General features: G+C 33.8%; 1 protein-coding gene across 11 annotated transcripts in view; it reads right to left on the bottom strand.

Annotated features, from left to right (window-relative positions):
- Positions 1 to 24,524, bottom strand: part of ROBO2 (roundabout guidance receptor 2) — a 632,113-nt gene that overhangs the window by 49,470 nt on the left and 558,119 nt on the right. For all 11 annotated transcript variants that reach the window (XM_074299770.1, XM_074299773.1, XM_074299779.1 and 8 more), the window contains 2 exons: positions 8,468 to 8,624; positions 2,188 to 2,448 (listed from right to left, as the gene is read on the bottom strand). In XM_074299770.1, coding sequence (XP_074155871.1) covers positions 2,188 to 2,448; positions 8,468 to 8,624 — 418 coding nt within the window. The remainder of the gene's footprint in view (positions 1 to 2,187; positions 2,449 to 8,467; positions 8,625 to 24,524) is intronic.

Raw genomic sequence — 24,524 nt, 5'->3', positions numbered from 1 at the left:
GAGAAAAATTTAGAGGTGTATGTGTTTGTATAACTATATATATATATGTGTGTATACATATATAGTTATACAAATACATATACATTATATATGTATGCTGATAGACTATCTCTCATCTCACTTTATCTTATTTTATTTTATCTTATCTCATCTTATCTTATCTCAACTTATTTTATCTATCTGTTATTCTCTCCCACTTTGTTTTATAGATTGCATTTAAAAAATAAATTGGTCTTTATAATACATTCATGTTTGTTTTAATACTTATAGCACTAAGTGATATTTCAGTTTTGGTAATATCTGAGAAAAAATGATATACCTATGTTTGGGTAGTTTAATTTCCTTGACAAAATGGTCCTATCTTATTTACAATTTGTTGTGGTCATTGGAGAAAATGGACCTCTACTACCTAGCTACCAAAAAATATACGATCATTATGTATAGTATTTCTCTGAATCCTGATCCCTAAGACCAATAAATGATACTACAGAGATGCATTTTGCTATTAAATGACTTATCCAAATCAACATTATTGAAGGTCTAAATGTTGTCAGTTAGAAAAGGAAATATAATATAGGAAGAAAATATTAAAATATGAAGTATCCTAAAATAATGAGGTACAAACATATCATTCCACTACAGATAGATAGATAGATAGATAGATAGATAGATAAATAGATAGATTTATGCCATTGGCATATATTAACAAGGTTTGTATTAAGGATCATACCTAAGAGAAGGGGCAGGTCACTTCTCTGAGAGCCTCCACAGCTGTGAATTATAACACTTAAAGGAATTGCAAAGCAGCCTTTACTAATGCAGATGTTCCTTGTGGATTGGGAATGAAATAAATTGGAGGCAGAGGGAAGAGGAGAGAGCTCAGACAATGAAACTAACTGCCTCTCAGTGGAGAGGTCAGAGAACAGCAACTGCCTCTCAGTCTCTTTGTATCATCATCATCCTCTCACATGAAGAGATCCATTCTACAAGTCTGAGTTAGAAGTCCAGCAGTCACTGGCAGGTGCCTCCCATATCATAACATATGGTGTCCAACAAGGAGCATAAGAAACACAAGAATCAAAGAAGCAGCAGCACTTTAAAGCTGTTTGTGAGTAGGATCTTCCCAGAGTTCCTTCAATATCCCGTGGGGAAAGAAAGGGAAGAGACCCAGTAAAACTTTTTTAGTCGAGGTAATTCAATGGGCAAATACATCAAAAGGCTGAGCCAGGAAACTGATGAGAAACTTAAATGCCCATTCTAACTATAGTCGTCTTCTCTGTTTGATTTGTCTCCATGATATCTCACAAGGAACATCTATCTGCAAAGGTTGCTACATTTTGGCACCCATGGCTTTTTCAATTTATAGAACTAATATAATTTTATAACTTGGAGGAAAAAAAAGACAATAGTCTGGAGTTTATAATCAATTTTTCTTTATATAATAATTATTATAAGTAACATTTATATAGTGCTTTGATGTTTGCAAAGGATATTAGTCATCAAATCTGATCCTCACAACTTTGTAAGGTAAATACTGTTGTTGTCCCTATATCACTAATGACTAAAGTAACATTGAGAGAATTTAAGTGATTTGCTTAAGGTCAAACAACTAAAAAAGTATCTGAGGCAGAATTTGAATTTAGGCTTATCTGACATCTTAAGTTCAACCATATACATATACATATAGCTGTCATACAAATAGCTGTCATAATAAATTTGGAGTTGTTTTGTGTTACATTTTTTCTTGCAAAATATATGTATATGCATGTGTAAGTATGTGTATATGTGTGTGTGTATGTGTGTGTGTGACCTAAACAAGTTACTTTCAATTCAATAGAAAACGAGGGAAATGGAAGGGAATAAGTATTAATATAGCATTTACTATGTGCTATGTATTGTACTTTTTTTTTTCAAATACCACATTTTATCAGATTTTTGAAAGTCAACTATATACAATATATGTGTAATTGAATTGTCAGACAAATATGTATTCCAATCCCAATTTAGAAGTGAACTATCAATTACTAAATATACTAATTGGTTTATCAACTATGAAACATGGGAATTTGTCTATGTGAACTCGAAAATACCTCCTTCTTGCTGAATTCTTATATGTACTTGAAGTCAATATTGTATATATGTGCTGGTCTTTCTTGATCTCTCCATTATTTTAGTTTTGATATTTACCATGCTTGCTTTGTTATATCAAATTGATAGGCTCTGGTAAGCTCATCAAGGTGAGCCTGAAGTATGGGTTGTATTTCTTCATGTGGGGAGGGTGTTAGAGTTGCAGTAGATTGTTGTCCAAATGAGACAGCAGGTGAAGAGGCCACTCCTCGAACAGGAGGTGTTGGGACTCGGTCATCATCTTCCTCTAGCTCATCCTCCATGCCTTGGTGCAAATATGTTTGAACTGGTAATGGTGGACACCAGCTATCACTGTCATAACTGAAATTTTCAAAAAATAAAAATGAAACCACAATTATCTTCACAGTTAAGTAACAAGCAAACTTTATATCACCATCTTTAATTATTTCTATTGCCCCTTTGTCATTGTGTTTAGGAAAGCTAATATTGTATAGTTCTAATGTGCTAATATTCTAATGTTCCAATATTCAAATATTTGAGAGGAAGTGAAGATAAAGTTGATCTTGGAGGTAAAAAGATCTCAGTTCAAAGATAGGAAGATCTAATTTAAGTTTTGCTTCTCCTATAGACATATTGCATTACCCTAGACAGGTCATGAAACTTGTAATTGCCCTAGGCAACTTTTCATGATTGTAAGCTCCAGAAAAGGTAAAAATGAATAAATATTGAAATATTTGATGCTGGACTTTGTTAATTTTATATGTATTACTTTAATTTTTATATCACTCCTATGTTGTTATATTCATTTTTATAACAAATTTTAATATTTTTCTCCTACAATCCTGTTCATGACAGAGGGTGATATGCAAAATTTCTCAGCCTGATAATCTTGTTTTTAAAACTTAGTTTTACCAACATTTTTGCAGTATTTCTTCACCCTATCAAAGAATCTAAAGGGGAAATTCTGGAGAAGCTAAGAAAACTTTGGGAAATGTTATTATATTTTCACATCAGCTCTTCCAACCTGGAGATCTAGGAATTCTATGATTTTTACATTCTTACATACTTCCAGAGGACATGTAAATTGATACTCTCAGACCTGAATTCTTTCATTGTGCTAATTCCATATATCAAGCTGACCACTAGAGATTTCCTCTGAAATCTCTCACTTCAAACTAATTTATATATAATATATATTTCTACATATATATTTATCCACTCCCATGTAAAATCAATTCTCTTTTCTTATTTAATTACATTTTGCAAAATATCCATATTAAAAGTGAATACCAATAAATATAACTTGCTATAATGTTTATATATTTAATGTTATAATCCTTTAATCTTCCTTTTTATATTTAAAATACATAGTAATGAGTTTTTTAAAAATTAATTCTCCTTAATGTAATAAAAACAAGTCCAGTTATCTCTTATGCAACTTTAAAAGAGAGACTAGATGATTCTGGCTATAAGTTTACCATGCTTTATAGTGATTTTACCATTGAACTTAGTGATTAGAGGAAATATTCATTATATCATTCATATCATTCATATCAATGTTACCTGACTGAATTATAGAAATGTCTATGTGGTGTTTACTTCATTATTGATTACACTGAATAATCAAAAATATTCATAACTGGTTATTTTTGTAAAGGTTGAATCATTTATTTCTAACTGAATTTCTTCAAGTTTCCATTAAAAAAAAACTGGTAGAGCTGTCACTACATTATAAATTCAGTTAATCAATACTTCAGCAATCCTTGCATCTGGAACTGTGCAGAATGCCATTCATGACACTGAGCTAATTGGTAGGCATGATTTAAAAGGGCTTCTTAATTTTTTTCCATTCATGACCCATTTTTGCCCCAATTTTTTATGTTATACTGGATATATAAGTATATAAAACATATATTAAAATCAAACATTTACAAAACTTCATATGGAGTTGCAAGTCAAGTTTAAGGAGCTGAAATGCAAATCATAGGATTTTTGGGTTGCAATGGACCAATGAGAAAAAACTAGTTCAATTCCCTTACTTTAAAGTCAAAAAATCTGAATTATATTTAAATAAAATGACCTGATGAAGGATGAAGAGTTAGCAAGTGGCAGAGGCAAGATTCAAAACCAAACAATTTCAATTGTAATCTAGTTCAACACGATGTTTCCTTTTAAAAAGAATTTAAAAATTTAAAATCTGACTACTGACTAATGATGTAAGATACAACTCATCAATATTAAATGCTTTATACCTAATTTTTTGTAGTTTTAATTTGATAATAATTTTCCCCATCACATTAGTTTTGGAACATATTTCTTCCCACTTCATCTATTGTGATATGGTTAGTCTTATCATGAAATGAGAGAGCGCAAGCTAATCCTATGACACACAGAGAATTTTAAATGGGGGAGGTCCCTGCAGAATAGGTTAGCCAAAAATCTAAACCATATGACAATTAGGGAATATTGCTGGATAGTGTCCCATTGTATAAGCACTCAAAATACAGAGGTATCTTTATTCAGATATAATAATACTTCTCAATTGGTGACTCAGTAATTTGCCTATCCTCTGACATCCAGATGGCAAATCTCTGACCTGGGATGATCCTTACCACTATATAGGCTACAAATACCACCAGACTTGAACCAATCCCTTTAAGGAAAAAAAAATAAGTGGGAAAATGCTTGTCAGCACAAGCATCAAATATCTGTGATCTGTATTTGATAGCTACTTAGAAGCTAAGTAACTTGTTTTTGAAAAGAATTTATTTCAGTATTATCAGTAATTATTATCATTTTATTAACAATTCTTGGGATGGCTTTTAGTCTCTAAATCCATTGCCTAGTAAGCCTCTTTTTGTATCAAAATTTGTGGCTATATATTTTCCAAATCACCTCCACTTTTACAGATGATACATTTATTTTGAATGACAGAATTTCTAATTTTTTTCCTTTACTATTATGAAAAGAAGTGATTATAAAAATGCTCTTATACCAAAGAAACTATATTTTGACTAGTCTTACAAAAATATTCTATAGTTAATCCATTTATCAGTTAAATAAAGAAGCATCGTACTATATATCTTGCCTAATGAATACTGAGAAGGATGACAAAAAATCAATTTTGCCTATGAACTAACTTGTTAAAGGTCAAGTATAAAGACCAAATTAGTAATAACAATACAATGAAGTGTAATAGTAGCAAAGACATTTCAATATACTTTTGCAACAGAACAAAATACTGGTTTTTACCTAGTGTCATGAGCAGGTTAAAAAAATGCTCAGTATTGGGAATGCTGAGAAATATAGTTTGGGATAGTTTTGCCAAGTGGCATGTTATCCAAAAGGATGTATTAAGAACAATTATTCTGGGGTGCGGTGTATTTGGAACAAAAAATCAATTTATTTCCAATGGAAATACACATTTTTTTGAACTGTGAAAAATTTAACAGAAAATGGATTCTTAGAAATTCTTAGCTAGCTTCTGAGCAATTAGAGATCAATATTAATGGAAATCATTAATAATGAAAATTGAGTAGAAAACCAGCAGTATGAAATTTTGAGGAAGAAAAGTTATATATATAATATATATATATATATATATATATATATATATATATATATATATAATATATTGTTTTTTTTGTTTGTTTGCAAACATTAGTACGTTCTGTTGAATTTGATTGCTGACTGTAAGGTGGTGTAGGAAATCCACATTCTATGTTTGTTTTTGTTTGGAAAGCCATCATATTATTTTCCCTTTACAAGTTTGTGTTTTAGAATTGCCCTCTCAGATAAATTCTAGTTGCCTCTAATCACTCTTATTTACAGAAATGCCAAAAACCTGAATTGCTTTCTTTGGGCATTCTCCTCTATAAGAACCTATTTAATACCTAAAATTATTTGTAGCTTTAATAGTATTTGTATCTTTAACATTTATCACAGAAAGTAACACATTGTATTTTATCATAAAAAGAGGAGTATGGTTCTTTTAGTATTTTTTATTACAGATGTGAAATGTCTGGAGAGAATTACATCTTAGAATTACAACTTAGTATATGAGCATTGAGATATATATGGTAGATGACTTGAAAGGGAGGCAGCAGAGGGCATTTGTAAGAATGAAAGATCAAGTTGGCATTATACATGAATTTTTGGATTGGAATTTTATTCTGGAGAACTGGAGTAGATATTCCATAGAAAAACTTAGGATGCTTTTTGTTTATTGAGATGAGTAAGAAGAGAAGATGTGGAATTGGGATGAGACTATATAAAACACTATGTAAAGTACATAAAAATAAATTACATTTATGAAAACTAAAAAAAAAATTCAAATAATTTATGCCCTTTCTTGTGCAATTGTACTTTTATTATATGATATTAACAAAGTTTGCTTTATTCCATAAATTAAAAATAAAAAAAATAAAATTTGGCAAAATAATCTGGATATATACTTGTTAAATAAATAAATCCAATATTTAACATATGTAGCACAAAAAGGAATTGGTGATTCCAACATCATATCAGGGGTTGATTCATATTATGAGGTGGTGTTGTGAAATGTTGTTTGTTCTTCATTCTCAAAGACATACACATGACATGCAAGTAAATTGGATTTAAATGTAGGAGAACTGTGCAAAGCCACTGCCTCACTTTCCCCTCCAGAGCCGTCTGAGTCAAGTGGCAAGACATAGATTCAAATGATAGAAGGCCCTCATTGAATAGGAGACCTTGGCCTTTCTCAGTTTTGCTGAGGCTGCACCCATTCAGCAATTAAGGCTGGGTAGCAATTAAGACAAAGAATCTCCTCTTTCACCCAAAACAAACAAACAAACAAACAAATAAATAAATGATTGAGTCAGAAATAAAGTAATTGACTTAATAGTCAGGAAAAGCTGAGACAAAAATTCTGCCAGACATTTTATTGTCTGTTTGATGATCATAGTCAGGTTATGCAAACTTTTTTCTCCTATAAAGAGCATGTAACTCATGGAGGTATATTAAATGAGATTAAATAAGGTATTAAATAAAATATGCACAATATTTTTCAAATCTTAAAGTTCTGTATCAATATTAGTTCTTATAAAACATTTAGGAATATAAAGACTTAATGTTTTTACAAATCTATTACCATTTCATGGTATTGTGCTGAAAAAAAATATAAAGTGCTAAGTGCAGATGACTAAAATGGGTAGTATTATACTATCCTAAATACATATACATACATATTTAAATATACGTTTGTAATCCAAGTCTCAAAGCCCAGTAATATGAGATTCTATCCTCCCTGATGAAGATCAATATTCTATCCCTATGTGAGGGGTATGGCAGAGTAAATAGAGATCTGTTTTGTTTTAACTCATTAAAATATACGTCATGTTTTTAAAGAGTTGTGGCTAAAACAAAAGATGACCAAAGAGACTTCTCTAATTCAAAAACTATTTTTAACTTTTCTTATTGTTCCTACATAAAAAAAACCAAACCTATGATTCCCTTACTACAAAAATAGTTGGTGTTATTTGATCAATTATCCTAATGTGATGATATTTTATGTAATTTCTAGGTACCAAGTCATTAAAAACTCGTAAAGAATGATTAAGGAAGTTTATTCTTTTTTTGGCCTTTTCTAAGAATGGCTTTTTAATGACAAATTAATAATCAGTACTCAGTATATGAAAAACCTTGAATTTGTCAGAGAAATAATGTATAGTAGATATAAAAAACAGATTAAAAAGAGCCTGACCTATCAGATACAGAATGCATCTTTGAGTTGAAAAGATGTAGTTTCAAATCCCACTTCTGACACATAATAGCTTTGTGACCCTGAATAAATCACCAGCATGTCATTATTCCAGATAGTTCAATAATTATAAGTTGAACAGTTTCAAATTGTTAACACAAATTTATTAAATGCTTACTATGTTCTAGTCACTATGCTAAGAAATGAGAACACAAGGAAAACAAAATCAGTTACTAATTAATTAATTAATCGATCTATTATTGCACTGATATAATCTTTCATTGGTAGAGTTAGTTCATTTTCTCAGGGATCCCTTCAATAATGAAAGCTCAAATTAAACAAATAAGCTTCACAAAGCATAGAAGGATGACAGAGACCCAGAGTAAGAACAAAATATAAGGCAGATATAATGGTAGCCATCTAGGAAAGGGATGGTGAGGGAGAAAAGGGAAAGGAAAAAAAAAAAGTTTACCTGATAATTGTTTATATATTTAAAAGCAATAGCAGGTTGTATGCCCTTTCCTGTGCAATTATACTTCAATTATACTATGCTATGGAAATGTTTGTTTTTTTTTCCATAAATTAAAAATAAAACAAATTACACACACACACACACACACACACACATATGTATATTACCCAGCTTCCTGCTGATCTGCTGCATAGTGCTCTAACTCTGTGCCAGGGAGGGGTTGGACTGGAGGAGGAGGTAGTGGGACATTAGCCCAGGTTGATCCATTGTTTTTCTGGGATTTAGAAGAGTTTTTATTTTTCTTCCTTTTCCCACCTTTCCCACCTAGAAGCAACAAATGTTTTAGAAATACTGGATATTAATGCATTTTAAAAAATAACCCAAATAAATTGTATAAGATTTACTAATGCTTTCAAAACATCCTGACTCACTATGTTACTGTTGTTAGGAGTATAAATAGTAAAGTGATATAAGAAAAAAAATACTAATCACTCAAAATGGCATTTTCCTTTTCACAGTCATTACAACACTTGAGAACTGAATAAGTTAAAATGTTTGCACTTTCAAAGTACATTTATTGATATATTTGTGCATGATACATTCACTGTTCAAAAAAAATAAACCATAATAATTCTTTCAATTGTCAGATTTTAGTACATTTACGATACTCTTTTGAATAAGTTCTCTGTGGAAAATAGAATATCTAAGGAAACAATCCCATACTTTACTATCAAAACCATCTTGATAAAATTAACCCAGAGCAGCAATATTTTTATCTTTGAAATCCTTTTTAAAAATAATAGCTTCTTATTCAGAGGTAAAACGAGGTTGCTCACTATCACCATTACTATTCAATATTGTATTAGAAATTTTAGCTTTGGCAATAAGAGAAGAAAAAGAGATTAAAGGAATTAGAGTAGATAATAAACAAACCAAAATATGATGCTTTGCAGATGATATGATGGGATAATTAGAGAACTCTAGAGAATAAAACTGTGAGAATTCACAACTTTAGCAAAGTTGCAGGATACAAAATAAATCCACATAAATCATCAGCATTTTTATATATAACCAACAAAGTTCAACAGCAAGAATACAAAAAGCAATTCCACTTAAAATAAATGTAGATAATATTACATAGTCTATATGCCGAGGCAAAGTTAGGAACTATGAACACAATTACAAAACACTTTTCACACAAATAAAGTCAGATCTAATCAGTTGTAAAATATCAAATGCTCATGAGTATATCAGGCAAATATAATAAAAACAACAATACAACTTAATCTACTTATTTAGTAAGTCCTAAAAATCAAATTCCAAAGAAAATATTTTACAGGTATAGAAAAATAATAACAAAGGTCATCTGGAAGAACAAAGGGTCAAGAATTTCAAGGGAATTAATGATAAAATGCAAATGAAGGTGGCCTAGCTGTGTCAAAACTAAAACTATATTATAAAGCAGCAGTCATCAACACTATTTGGTAATGATTAAGAAATAGAGTAGATCAGTGAAATAGGTTAGGTTCACAGGACAAAACAGTCAAGAAATATAATAATCTACTGTTTGACAAACCCAAAGACCCCAGCTTTGGGGATAAAAACTTACTATTTGACAAAAAAAAAAAAATCTGGGATAATTGGAAACTAGTATACCAGAAACTAGGCATTGACCCACACCTAACACCATATATACCAAGAAAAGATTGAAATGGGTCCATGATCTAGATATAAAGAATGCTACTATAAACAAATCAAAAGAACCTAGTATAGTTTACCTCTTAGATCTGTAAAGAAGAAAGGAATTTATGATCAAAGAAGATTATTATTCATTATTGAACAAAAATAAATAATTTTGATTATATTAAGTTAAAAAGTTTTTGTGCAAACAAAACTAATGCAGACAAAATTAGAAGGAAAGCAATAAACTGGGAAAACATTTTTACATTCAAGGGTTCTGATAAAGTCCTCATTTCTAAAATATATAGAGAATTGATTCAAATTTATAATAATTCAAATCATTCTCCAATTGACAAATGGTCAAAGGATATGGTTAGATAATTTTCAGATGAAAAAATCGAAACTATTTCTTGTTAGATGAAAAGGTGCTCTAAATCACTATTGATTGATCAAAGAAATGCAAATTAAGACAACTCTGAGGTACCACTACATACCTCTTAGATTAGCTAAGATGACAGGAAAAGATAATGACGAATGTTGGAGGGCCTGTGAGAAAATTGGGACACTAATACATTGTTGGTGAAACAGGGAACTATGTCCAAAGGGTTGTCCAACTTTGATCCAGCAGTCTTCCTAATGGGCCCTTTATCCCAAAGAGATCTTAAAGGAGGGAAGGACCCACATGTGCAAAAGTATTTGTTGAAGCCCTTTTTATAGTGGCAAGAAACTAGAAACTGAGTGGATGCTCATCAGTTGGAGAATGGCTTAATAAGTTATGAATGATATATGAATGCTATGGAATATTATTGTTCTGCAAGAAACAATCAGCAGGATGATTTCAGAGAAGTCTGGAGAGACTTACATAAACTAATAATAACTGAAGTTAGCAGAAGCAGGAGATCATTGTACAAGGCAACAAGATTATACAATGATCAATTCTGATGGGCATGACTCTTTTCAACAATGAAGTGATTCAGATCAGTTCCAATATTTTGTGCTGATCAGAGCCATCTACATCCAAAGAAAGGACTGTGGGAACTGAGGATCACAACATTGCTTTTTCACTTTTTTTGTTGTGGTTTGCTTGAATTTTATTTTATTTTGCACTTTTTTTTCCTTTTTGATCTCATTTTTCTCATGCAGCAAGATAATTATATAATTATATGCCTATATTGGATTTAACATATATTTTTACCATGTTTAACATATATTGCATTACTCGCCATCAGGTTGGGATAAAGGGGGGAAACTGGAATACAAGGTTTTTCAAAGGTCAGGGTTGAAAAAAGTATCTTGCATATGTTTTGAAGATAAAAAATAATCATCAGAAAAAAAAAATGGAACTTCCCAAACTGGGCAGATACAGAGTCAGAGTTATAATAAAATCACACTCTCTTAGAAATGCAAGGATTCACATGCCATCTAGCTGTGTGTTGGAATGTTCTAATATAGAAATATTAGTCCCTATAGTGGCTATCTAGACTATGAAAAAAGAAAAAAAACTTCCAGTGATAGAGATCTCACTATGAAGCTTTCCCCAAATGTGCAGGTTTTATTTTCTCTTTCTCTTGAATCGATAAAACTATTTACTGCAACATTCCTTTGGGCAATTTTATATTTGCTGTTAAAAGATTCCGAGTAAAAAAAAAAAGAAAAAAAAAGACAATAGCAAAAAATAGCTTCTTATTTTTCAAAATACATGAAAAGTTAGTTTTTAACATTCACTCTTGCAAAACCTTGTATTCCATATTTTGCTTCCTCCTTCACCTATCTCCTCCCTTAGACAGCAAGTAATCCAATATGTGATCCATATTCAATCTCCTTAGTCTTCTCTCTGGATGCTGATGGATCTCTCCATCACAAGTCTTTTGGAATTGGCCTGAATTGCCTCATTGTTGAAAAGAGTCATATTTTTATACTCTTAAAAAGTAAATCTATTATTTGAAAGGTAATTGTGAAATTCTCAAAGTGTTTTTTACAAACTTTAAAAATTAATAACAATTATTGTTTTAGAAATAATACCGTGTTTCCCCGATAATAAGACACTGTCTTATTATTTTTTTGGGACTAAAAAACACCAGAGGGCTTATTTTCAGGGGAGGGCTTATTTTATCCTCCATCATGCCCCTTTTATCCTCCATCATGCCCATTTTAGCCTCCATCATGCCCCTTTTATCCTCCATCATGCCCATTTTAGCCTCCATCATGCCCCTTTTAGCCTCCATCATGCCCCCTGAGTGCTTATTTTATTCTCCATCGCTTACTGAACTTACCGAGTTTTTAGATGGTCCTGTCTCAGCTCTACTCCGCGGCGCTGCTCTCAGTAGCGCCAGCAAGCAAATCACCAGGGAAGAAGAGGATGACGCGCTCACTGCTGCAGCTCTGATTGGATGCAGCTCGGAGCGCGACGTGCGTTTCACCCGGGAGGGGAGGGCGGCGCTGCTTACTGAAGGTACCGCTACGCAGCATATAGCGCAGGGGATCACCATGATGACCGTTTTCATAGTAAGTTCGATAGGGCTTATTTTCGGGGGAGGGCTTATTTTAGCGGAATATTAAAGAGTATGTGGGTGTCTTATTTTCAGGATAGGTCTTATTATCGGGGAAACACGGTATGAACTGTTTACTGTTTCAGAAACAAGATATAGAAATGGAATAGGGCAAACAATTTATATATTTTAGAATACAAAATTTACACCTGCACAAAAACACTAATTGATAATAATTCATCAGCAGCTTAGTTAAGGTTAAAAATTTAGGTTGGAACAACTAGGTGTTGCAGTAGATAGAGCACCAGCCCTGAAATGAGGAAGACTTGAGTTCAAATCTTGTCTCAGACACTTAACACTTTCTAGCTGTGTGACCCTTGGCAAGTAAATTAACCCCAATTGCCTCAGGGAAAAAGTAGCTTGGCTTTATTAATGTGAGCAATAGAGCATCTTAAATTATGAAGCATCATTTATTATTTTGAACATCAAAATCAAGTTCAATGTATAGTAGAGTGCATGTGTCCATCATTTATTATAGTAAGAACATTACTTCCAAGATAATATTGATATTCTCACATTATAGACAAAAATGGCAGATATCATAATTAGTTCTTGAACAGCATGATAGAGAATAATGTGAGAACGTCTATAGTCACCATGTTTCCTTGATTATCTGTTACTATTGAAAACAGTATTGGTCTTTGGAATCTTAGGAAAAGAAGTTCTAAGGATCGGGAGCAAAAATGTATCTATCAGTATAGTTTAATAGTAAGTAAGGGGAACCTTCGTAAATGTCATAGAATGATGGGCAAAATTCTCTGTGACCTTTTTTTCTACTCTCCTGACAATTTTAGTTGACAAAATAATAATTTTAGAACATATCTTATTTGATAGAGATAATAACATCATTATTACATTCAATAAGTCATTTCGATTAACTGTTTAGTAGACATTTCATTGAACTAAAAGAATACTATTAGCTACAAGCTTTAATGTAGATCCAGTAACTAGTAGTTTCCATTTTGAAAGAACTGTTACTTTTATGTTGAAAAGTTACAAACTTACTCTTTTACTCTATAGAATATGCTGACATGCTATGGAGATTCATGAAAATACAGATACAATTACAGTAAATTATGAGTATAATTAATTAATAAAGTATATTTATTTTTAAAGGGAAATTCTTAGACTTTCCCTTTAAAAATGAAAATATTTAATTTTTTAGTGTTGATGTTCATATATCAGTTATATGGTATATGAACTAAATACCACGCTCCCCTGACCTATCTTGCATATAATAATAACTCTTATATGTAAAATCAGGATCCTAAGAATTCAAGTGATTCACCTATGGTCAAACAAGGTCTGTGCCAGGAGTCAAACCTAGACTTCTAGATTCTAGATTCAACAAAATGCTTATTAAATCATAATGTCTCTGTTATAGAAAAGTGTACAAGGCAAGAGTTGTGGGTGCTTTCTCAAGTTTGCATGTCATGCCTTAGAACTAGACTTGGGATTTGGAAGAGTGGGCTCTAAAAGCATTCTGATCCAAAAATATCACCAAGAAGAGATCATTTATCCCAACATCTTGTAATGATTAAAACAAACAAACGAACAAACAAACAAACAAAAAAACACATGAATCCTCACCCAAAGGAGGTCAAACCAAGTTTTCCTTTTCCCAAATCCTTTGTCTTGAAGTCCTATTTAGACCTCAAGGCCCCCAAAGAAAATAGATTCTTCAGTTCTAAATGGTGTTTAAATACATATGGACAAATAAATGATTCTGGGCATTATATTCTTGGGATGCAGAATACTCTAGGGTTGTAAGTGAAGGGGGAATATGTAAAGCATACGCTAGTTATAGTTACTGTGAGATTTCCATAGATGCTTAAACATGGGCAGGAAGAATCAAGTCTGTCATAGAAGGGCAGAAACAGAGATAATGTTATAACCCTCAGTCCCAGAATAGAACATAAGAGCTAAAGTATTAGTAGAAGTTGTCATCCACTGGAATATAACGGGAAGTACCAAAGCAGTTGACTGTGGCAGAGTAGATAGCAGACAGGCATACAGGGATTAGCAGGCAAACCATGAACCCCAAGATCAACAGAAGACAAGAAACAATAGGTCAACAGGTTCAGATATAGCAGGGAGAGTTTCAGGTCCTATTGGTAGTGGACAACAATAGTCAAAAGGAGATGTGGGATGTAGAGGTAGCCTGAGGCATTGACAGCGCAATGGCAGAAAAGTGGTTCGTGGCATGTACAGGGGCAATAAGCATATTCAAAATAGCTTTACAATATAAATTATAAATTGCAGGAAGGACAATATTTGGTGATCATTGTTTAACTCCTCCTGAGGGAGGGATATCTTTTTGTTCCTCTTTGAGAATGAATGACCACAACACTCAAGGCTTTTTTTTTCCCATTAAAAAGGTATTGCCATCATCCTTGAGGCCTGGTTGATTCAGGAAACTAGAAGCTTAGTGTTTCCAAGATTTTCTGGTCAAATGATTACAAAGCATTCAAGAAGACTTCCAATTGTTTCTTCGATTCTTGGCTAGTAGTTGGCAAAGTTCAGGAAAGGAATCTTTGCACAGTTAAATAAGCTTAAGGTGTTTTCAATGACTAGCTTTGCTGAATATAATTTTCTTTTTATATTTAAGTAAATCTATTTTTATTTGTTAAGCAATTTAAAAAGTTCTCATTTTTATTATATTACTGAAACTAAATTACCAGACATGGTCAGACTTGAAACTAAACTGACCAGAGTCAGTTCTGGTTCAGGGGAGTGGTGATATGAGATGAATCTTGGTATGGATTCAGGTCATGTGGCTTCTTTGCTACCTTGCTTTTTTAAATAATTTTTTATTAATCTTTATAATTATAACATTTTCTTTGACAGTACATATGTATAGGTAGTTTTTTTTTTTTTTTACAACATTATCCCTTGTACTCCCTTCTGTTCCAAGTTTTTCCCCTCCTTCCCTCCACCCCCTCCCCTAGATGGCAGGCATTCCCATTCATATTAAATATCTTATAGTATATCTTAGGTACAATATATATGTGCAGAACCGAATTTTGTTGTTGTTGTTGCAAATGAAGGATTGTATTCGCAAGATAAAAATAATCTGGGAAGAGAAACAAAACAAAACAAAACAAAACAATGCTCTCAGTTTACACTCATTTCCCAGTGTCCCTTTTCTGGGTGTAGCTGATTCTATCCATCATTGGTCAATTGGAATTGGATTAGCTCTTCTCTATGTTTAAGATATCCACTTCCATCAGAATATATCCTCATAAAGTATCATTGTTGAAGGGTATAATGATCCCCTAGTTCTACTCGTTTCACTCAGCATCAGTTGATATAAGTCTCTCCAAGCCTCTCTGTATTCCTCCAGTTGGTCATTTCTTATTGAACAATAATATTCCATAACATTCATATACCATAATTTACCCAACCATTCTCCAATTGATGGGCATCCATTAATTTTCCAGTTTCTAGCCACTACAAAAAGGGCTGCCACAAACATTTTGGCACATACAGATCCCTTTCCTTTCTTTAGCATTTTGCTGCCTTACTTCAAGTCACCATTACTGCTTACTAGGGAGGGGTGACTCTGTTGAAGGTATGTGTGGTCAAGACAATTCTAGTGCTTTTCCTATTTATTGTTGAAGTTATTTTATAACTGAAAATTTACTGTGAATTAATATTACCCCAGATGGTAAAGGAGGAGGGGAACTGTTCCCTTTAAGATTATCACTCTGAGATTGTGTCACCTTTTCTGATCTCAGAGATCATGATTTCCCAGGCTCCAAGGAATGGAGACAGTGCCCAAACCTTTCAGGATAAGAAAAGCAATACTATTCAGAGGCAAATCAAAATTCTAAATTCTCATTCAATTGAGGAATCCTGATCTGATCAGCTTGGGCTGTGCCAGCTCCCATCAAGATACTCAATATAACAACCTCTCTTAGCTAAGGTCTTTGCAGATGGCCCATGCACTTTGATAGGACCCTGCCCACTGAACGTTTTCAGCACCAAAACTCCATTTCCTTAATAGATTTGGTCACTATAGAAGTCAGTCTCTTGGTGTTATGGGCCAAATTTCTGAACTAACTTGAAACAAGAATTCTTACAAAGTACTAAGTGGAACTAATGAGACAATGGTTATCTAATTTAGCATGATGTTTAATGATTCTCTAAGTTCAATATGATTGATTTAATCTTATAACAACAAATAATGGTTTACTAGTGATATAATGATTGTTTTATACTCAATATAGAGTATATAAACTGGGAGCCTCAGCTAGATTGATTCAGAGGCACAGAGCTAGAGAAGACTGGAGAAGCTAGAGAAGCGGACTGGAGGCTGAAGCACATGCCTTTGGATTCAGACAGATTCATCCCATCTCACACCCTGTTTCTCCATTGAAACAAAGACTCCAAACAAAGAACTTTACACCTTGGTAAACTGGTTACTATCCAATAATAAACTTTCATTTTGCAACTAATAATTTGGGAATAAGTGAATTCTTTCAATCTAAGCCTGCAGCCAATTTAAAGAAGATATTTAACAACCCTCTTATTGCCACTAACCTCTTGACCATCAGGAATTGAGAGCATTCAAACCGCATCAGTGGGATTTTGATCATTATCTTCAGTTCAAACTTTTCCTAGCCCAAACCTCACAGAAATCCTTAAGCTGAAAAGTACAAATGCAGGTCTACATGTTCTATAATTCCATCATCCATCAAGTCTAGACATATCATAGAAACCAATCAATAAGAAGATAGTACTAAAAGGATATAGATCAGGATATTAAACCACAAACTTTAATGTTTCCCTCACTATGGCATCTGTGTACTAATCTTCTTTGCTATCCTTTCAATGAACTTATAAAGAACTCAGGTTAATCATAATATCAGTACCATACATTAATCCCACCATCCCTACCCTCAATGGGCTTTTCTATAAGAATTCTGGTTAACTACATGCACATTTCTGATGTAATATGATTTTGTGGTCCCCTGATTTTAGGAAGGCTTCTGTTCTAACAATCAATCATTAATCTTAAATCTTCTGGTTTTGAAGTCTGCCTCAGGGACTTCCCACACTCTACAACAATCTTTCTGATTCTGAATAGACCACTTCTCATTCATTGCTGACTGTCATATTGCTTCTGGCCTCAGGATAGTTCTAGGGACCAAACTCCTGAGACAAAGGTGATAATTTTTCAGTGATAACCAAATTCCAGAGACCATGTCTAAGCCATGGAATTAGCATGTCAATGATAGAAAGCTGGATAAATGGATCTCCTTGCTTCTGTTTCTCTGTTGAATTCTCTTAGAATTCAGTCCACTTGTAAAGTATTACAATTACAATAAACTCTGATCCTTGACTAAAGAAATAGGTTTAAGCCTTCAAATTCTTTTGAGACCTCATACCTGTCTGTGACCCCACATTTTTCCCCACACACAAAGGGATGTGAACTGAGGTTTCATAGGTCTGGGCCTTTATGGCATTCATCAAGATGTAGTCCTGGAGGATGTAATGCATACTGTTCCCAGGCAAATGAATGCCAAACAAAGGGTATAGGGAACAATTTTATCTTCTTGATGATCTCCTCCTCATAACACCCCTCTTTCCCAAAGTTCCTGCTCTCTCTACACAGGATTCCAATAATCTTTATTGGGAAGTTCTTGGCCTCCTATTGGATCTACCCCCTTATCCACACAAGACACCTTTTCACTGATACTCTGGAGCCTTAAACCATGGCCTGAACTCTATAACTTCCTGGTGATTCTCACTCTTCAGTTCCTCCCATACAAAGACCAGAGTCCTTTTTCTCTCTTCAAAATCCCAATTCAGATACCTTTCTATTACACTGTCCTTTGAGAGAAGTAGAAGACTCTCAGGGAAGAAAAATCAGAGTTCATATACCTTTTTCAATGTCTAATCTTTCCCAGCTTAAGGACAAATTTGGTCAATATTTTGAGGACTCCGCTAAATTTACTGAGGGCAAGGCCATTGATCTCCAATTTGAGCTTGCTTGCACATATGTTAATATAATTAGTTATCTCCTCCAGTTGCACAATTTAGAAGAAAAGGAGAATCTGGAATTTAGCCCAGAAATTTGGTGATGATATGGCTGAGTCTTCCCCCCTCAGATACATACCTCCCAGGAGTTAATGCTATCCCACTTGCAGACCCAGGATGAAATTATTAAGAGGGTAGCAGAGATACATAAAGAAGAGATTATATGCTGATCTTGCCTCATTTAAAGTATGAAAGAGATTAAGAAACAGATTAATTATGAAAAACTGAAATTATTCAGGAAAATTACTCAGAAAATCCCTTTTTAAGTGTGACTTGAAAAGATTCTTAAGAATACCAACTTAGACAACTCTTCTACAGGGGCTAATGTCCCCAGAATGTACTTTATTAATCAATCTGACCCAGACATTCAGAGGAAGCTGCAGAAGTTAGTCATGAGTTCCCAGATTTCCCAAGCCCAGCTTTAAGAGTTTTTAATAGGGAGTGATCTGAAGCAGATTAGAAATGGGCTAGAGCTAGGAATAGATAACAAGCTAAAATTTTGGCTGCTGTCACATCCAGGACCCAAGTGGATTTGAGCTTCCAGTGTCACAAACAAGGACATTGGTCTTGAGATTGTACAGTGAAGGACAATGTCAAGTTAGAAGGAAGCCCCCAAACCCATATCCTCTCTGCATACAAGGAGGGATATTTGAAGAGATATTTATTGACAAGAAGGTCAAAATGACTCTTTTCATTATCTTGCACTCAGGTCTCCTCAGGACCAAGAGTGCCAGGGCTCTGGATTTGGTCATAATTCCCCTAACTCCATCATAATAGCTGAACTCAGGGTAAATTTGATTGTAGTAGATAGAGAACTGGTCATTTTGTCACTTTTTGAGCCAGTAACAAAGAAAACAAGAGTACCTTTCTAGGCATGGCTGAATTTTTTAGGGGGTTATTGTAAAGCCTCTTCATGATTCTATTTAGGGTATTGACTCATTCCTGAATTCTGGAGACTTGACCAATTTAAGATTTTGAGACCTTTAAAACTAAATTAACTACTGACCACTATTAAGCCCTGTCTAATTTTGGAAAACTTTTTACTTTGTATGTTGATGAGCAGCAGCACCAATACTCAGGAATTTTAACTCAGTCCCTAGAACTGGATCCCAGGTCTGTGGCTTACTTTTATGAGCAACAACTTGATTCTGACACTATGCAATCTGGTAGAAAGAGGCCTAAACTCATTGCCCTCACTAGAACTTTAAAATTGCAGAGAGGACTGAGAGTTAGCCTCTGCACTGGTTCTATATATGCCTTTCATATTTTATATGCTCATGGGGCTATAGGGAACAAAAGGAAATTTTTGACACCCAAACATTCTCCTGTTAAGTATGCAAGGGAAAATTTAGAATACTGCAAGCTGTCAATGAATCTAGAGAACTTTCTATTATGTTTCATAAAGGATATTAAAAGAGGGGAATCTCTTCCAAGCCAGAGGTAACAGGCTTGCAGAAACTTGCCCAGCTCTCCACGATTATCCATTACCACGGCACTACTACTCCCCTACCTCTCAAGTCTCATATGCTTTCTAATAGTTAATAGTCCCAAGACAAAAGAGATCATACCTGGATTTTGCCTACCTAGCTCTTTACAGAACAACAATGGCCCAGCTTTCATATCACAAATAATTCAAAACAAAACAAAACAAAACAAAACAAAACAAAAAAAAAAAAAACAAAAAAAAAACAAAAAAAACAAAAACAAAAAAACAAAAACAAAAACAAAAAAACAAAACAAAACAAAACAAAAAAACCGTGGCAGAGGCATTTAACATTACTCATTGCCTCCACTTTGGCTGGATCCTTTACCCTACACTTTTTCATGATTTTCCTCCTTTTTACTTACAATCCTTGTTTTCTTAATCTTTTAACTCAGTTTCTCTCTTCCAAACTAGCCTCTGTTTCTAAATATTTTGCAGAATGGGAATCATCTGACATTTAAGCCTTAAGTTGAGGCTGCTTATTCCCTTGACACAGCTTGGTATAATTTTTCTCCATCTTCAGTCTCTCAACACTGGGCCTCCATCAGCCTGAAGAAGCTATAGAAACAGAGACCTTTGTCCCTCTCCCAAATGAATTTGGGTCCCAGATTTTTGAGGAGAGAATGATGGGATTCTGATTATTGTCCCCAGCCCAAATCTCACAGAAATACTCAATCACTTGTTCACAGGTACAGGTACAGATCACCATTGTCTATGATTCCATTATCCATTAAATCTAAACATATAGAAATCAACAAATAAGAATGTAGCCCCCACAGGACATTAAACCAAAAACTTGATTAATCTTTCCCAGATTTGGCACCAGCACACCATTCTTCTATGCTGTCTTTTGGGTGAACTTTTGAAGAAGTCAGGGTAATCATAATATTATATCATACATTAATACCCTCCTTCCCATGCCATGGGTTTTTTCTGTATGCATTCTGGATAAGTATATTGCACAGATCCATCAAGGCTTTAGCAAACTTCTCCTATAATCTCAAAATCAACATATCTTGCGATGTAATATGATTCCATGAATATCTGTGTCTTGCTTTCTTGGAATGACTAACTCCTGACACATTCCTAATGGAGTACAACACACTCTTGATGTATGATTCTCAATTAAAATGCCTACTTGCTTTATTTGGAGAAGGCCTGAGTCTTGAATTCTATCCCACACCTCACTGCATGAATTTTAATTGTCTTTAACATTTTTTCAACTTTTTTATTAGACTCTTCCCGTAGCTAGGTTATTCCTAGAGGTCAGCTAATTTTTTTTTTTACAATTTTTCTTCCTCCTCCTTCCCAGCAAGCAATTTGATATAAGTTAAATATGTGCAATTCTTCTAAACATATTTCCATATTTGTTATGCTGAACAAAAAGAAAATCAAATCAAAAGGAAAAAAAGCACAAGCAAATAAACAACAACAAAAGGTGAAAATACTATGCTCTGATCCACATTTAGTCTTCGTAGTTCTTTATTTGAATGAAAATGGCATTTTCCATCACAAGATTATTGCAAATTGCCTTGAATCACCTCACTGTTGAAAAGAGCCAAGTTCATCATAACTGATCATCACATAATTTTGTTGTTACTGTGTATAATATTCTCTTGGTTCTACTCACTTCACTTAGCATCAGTTTATTTAAGTCTGTCCAGGCTTTTCTGAAGTCAGCTTGCTCATCATATTTATTATAGAGCAAAAATATTACAGTCCATTCTTATTCCATAACTTATTCAGCCATTCTGCAATTGATGGGTATACACTCACTTTTCAGCTCCGTACCACTACAGAAAATGCTGCTCTCATTGGATGCTCTCATTGATTGGCCAACAATAGATTCCACTTTGAAACTCATTTGGCCGTCTGGGTTCTGATGGCTCATAATAGCAATTGTTTTTGTTTTGGCTAGAAACCCCAAAGGTCTTCCCCTTCCAGTTTGATTTTTTTTTTGATTAGGTAAAAGAAGTCATTGCCTTATTTCTTCTTAAATAGCCTTTGTCACTCAATGGGCCTTGTCTCAGACAAACTGAGACATGGAAAAAAATCTTAGCTCAAAAAGGCCAAAGTCCCTCACTACATCTGGGGCCATCTCTAGTCATCTTCATTTATGTCTTGCCACTGAACCTCAATGGCTCTGGAAGAGAGAGTGAGGCTGGTGATTTAGTACTCAGCCTCACTTAAATTGGCTTTGCTCACAAGTCATGACATCACCTTCCAAATGTCATTCCTCTTCAAGAATTAAGGACAAACAACAATAACAATATTCCTTAGTAATTGAAACCCAATATTAACTTCTCTTGCCCAACATCCTGAGTTTTTCTTCAGAGTATTAGCCTGTTACACACCAATGCATTTTGGACGCTACTTATGGGAAGGAGGGCCTTGGAAGTGAGATAATTCTCATAATCCTAATAAATGTATTTCTTGCTCTGAGCCTAGTAATATTGGTATTGGTTGTTATCAAACCCCTGTGAAGAGTAGTGTAAAAGACTAATATGCCACTGTGGGAAAAGCAAGCAACCAGGACTTCCCAACAAGGGTGATCTTAATCACTGGCTCAAGAAAGAAATCAAAACCAACCAGAAAGACACAGAGGACTCATTTTTGTGGCTATTTCTGCCCAATTTAGATGAAATTAGTAAGGTGATGTAGAACATAAACAGAATGAATGATTAAAGACTATAGCAATGATATGGATGTATATTAGGAGGAAAGAAGTTACAGTAAAAAGGAAGTAAACATTGGAGACATGAAAAAAAAATTGGAGAATTCATAAATGAATTAAATTCCTTTAGGAATTACTTTGTATCTTTTGGATTGGCTTTGATTTCTTGACTTATCTAGTAAGTAACATCACAAAAGATAGTATCCTATAACCATTAAGATCTGAGATGAAGAATCAACGCCCAGAGACATTCCTTGTATTTTGGCTGGTTTGGTCTTCTGTGTTTCCTATGGAGGCCACAGGATTTGCCCTGAACAGACTTCTTACAAAGATCTAGTTCCTGAATAGAAAGATTATGTATGGGACCTAGACCTAAGGGTCCCCTCTTTTCTTGACTGCTGGTCCTATAGACCAGCTGGTCCAGTGGGGAGAACCAGCACTATTTTAGCCTCCTGGAAACTGGGGTTCAAAATTATATCAATCCATGTAAGGTTGGCACTGCATAGAAAAAGAAAATACCTTTATAAAAAGATTCTGTTATAATATGCTTGTATGGGAAACAGGACCAAGCCCATAAAAATACTTTTTCCTGATTACACAGACAATAACAACTCTTACTGACAAAAGTAATTGCTATTGACCTGGTATCCTATCTTATAGGGCTGAATTGCCACTAGAAGAGGCCACAGGCTGACAGCATACCTTGTCATCATCTGTATTACATAGTCCTACTCTGGTTGTCTAAACTGGGGAATACTAATAACAGTAAATAATGAATATATCTTGGCCTTGCTAGCAGAACTGCAAGAAGCAGAGATTTTGAAACCCATAGTCTCATGAAATAATAGTGCTGGGTGGTCAGTGTAAATGGTATAGAGAACTTAAAAAGGCATCACCCCATATCCCCAACTAAATGACATGGTTACTCTAAATAAACGGTGACCACCAAGAGTCAACAACTTAGCCAATGTCTTCTTCATGCTCCATCACTAAGATTAATCAAGAACAGTTTGCTTTATCTGGCAGGGCCTCCAATATATCTTTAGTTGACTTATTCACAATCTCAAGTGGTCATAGAGTATACATGGCCCTCATACATACATATAGAGTAGACATGGCCCTCAATGTCCACATACCACCTGATATTAATTAGTTTTTTATTATTAGTAAAAATCAGAAATAAGTCCTTATGTTCCTTTATGTTATTATGTGCTAAAAAATGAGAAAACTATTTCAAAAAAGGCAAATACCTGATACCCACTAAACCTTTGATATCCCAAATGGTATTTGGAATAGAAGTATTGGTAGGAAAACTATACTAGATGATCATAGGTCCCAATAGATATCATAGCTGCAAGCAGTGGAACACTGTTTTGGATATTAGAAGATGAATAGCTTAGCTACCATGTAGTCAGTATTTATATAGACCAGACTAAATGGGGAGGAAAATATAAAGGAGAGAAAATAAATAACATTTTTGTTACATTATTGTCATAAATATATGTTTATGACATTATAAGCCAGCCTTCTGGACTCTGACTCTAAAGTCATCATCCCAATTGTGATGTGTTTGATTTAGCATCAAGATCTGCTGATGCCTTGTGGCTCTGCTAACCCTATTTTTCATATTACTCCAAACCAGACTATATCTGGGTAATGGTCTTCCTAAGTTTATGGAAACTATCACTAAATCAGGGAAACAAATCTTATGCTTTGTATACTACCCAGGTCAGAAAGGAAGTTCTACAGTATCTTTGATACCAATGTAAAATAAAGGGCTTTCTTGAAGTAACAAT

This window comes from Sminthopsis crassicaudata, chromosome 3 (genome assembly GCF_048593235.1).
Source record: "Sminthopsis crassicaudata isolate SCR6 chromosome 3, ASM4859323v1, whole genome shotgun sequence".
Classification (NCBI taxonomy): Eukaryota; Metazoa; Chordata; class Mammalia; order Dasyuromorphia; family Dasyuridae; genus Sminthopsis; species Sminthopsis crassicaudata.
Note: the sequence above shows the minus strand (reverse complement) of the source record. Positions and strands in the feature narration are given on the sequence as shown.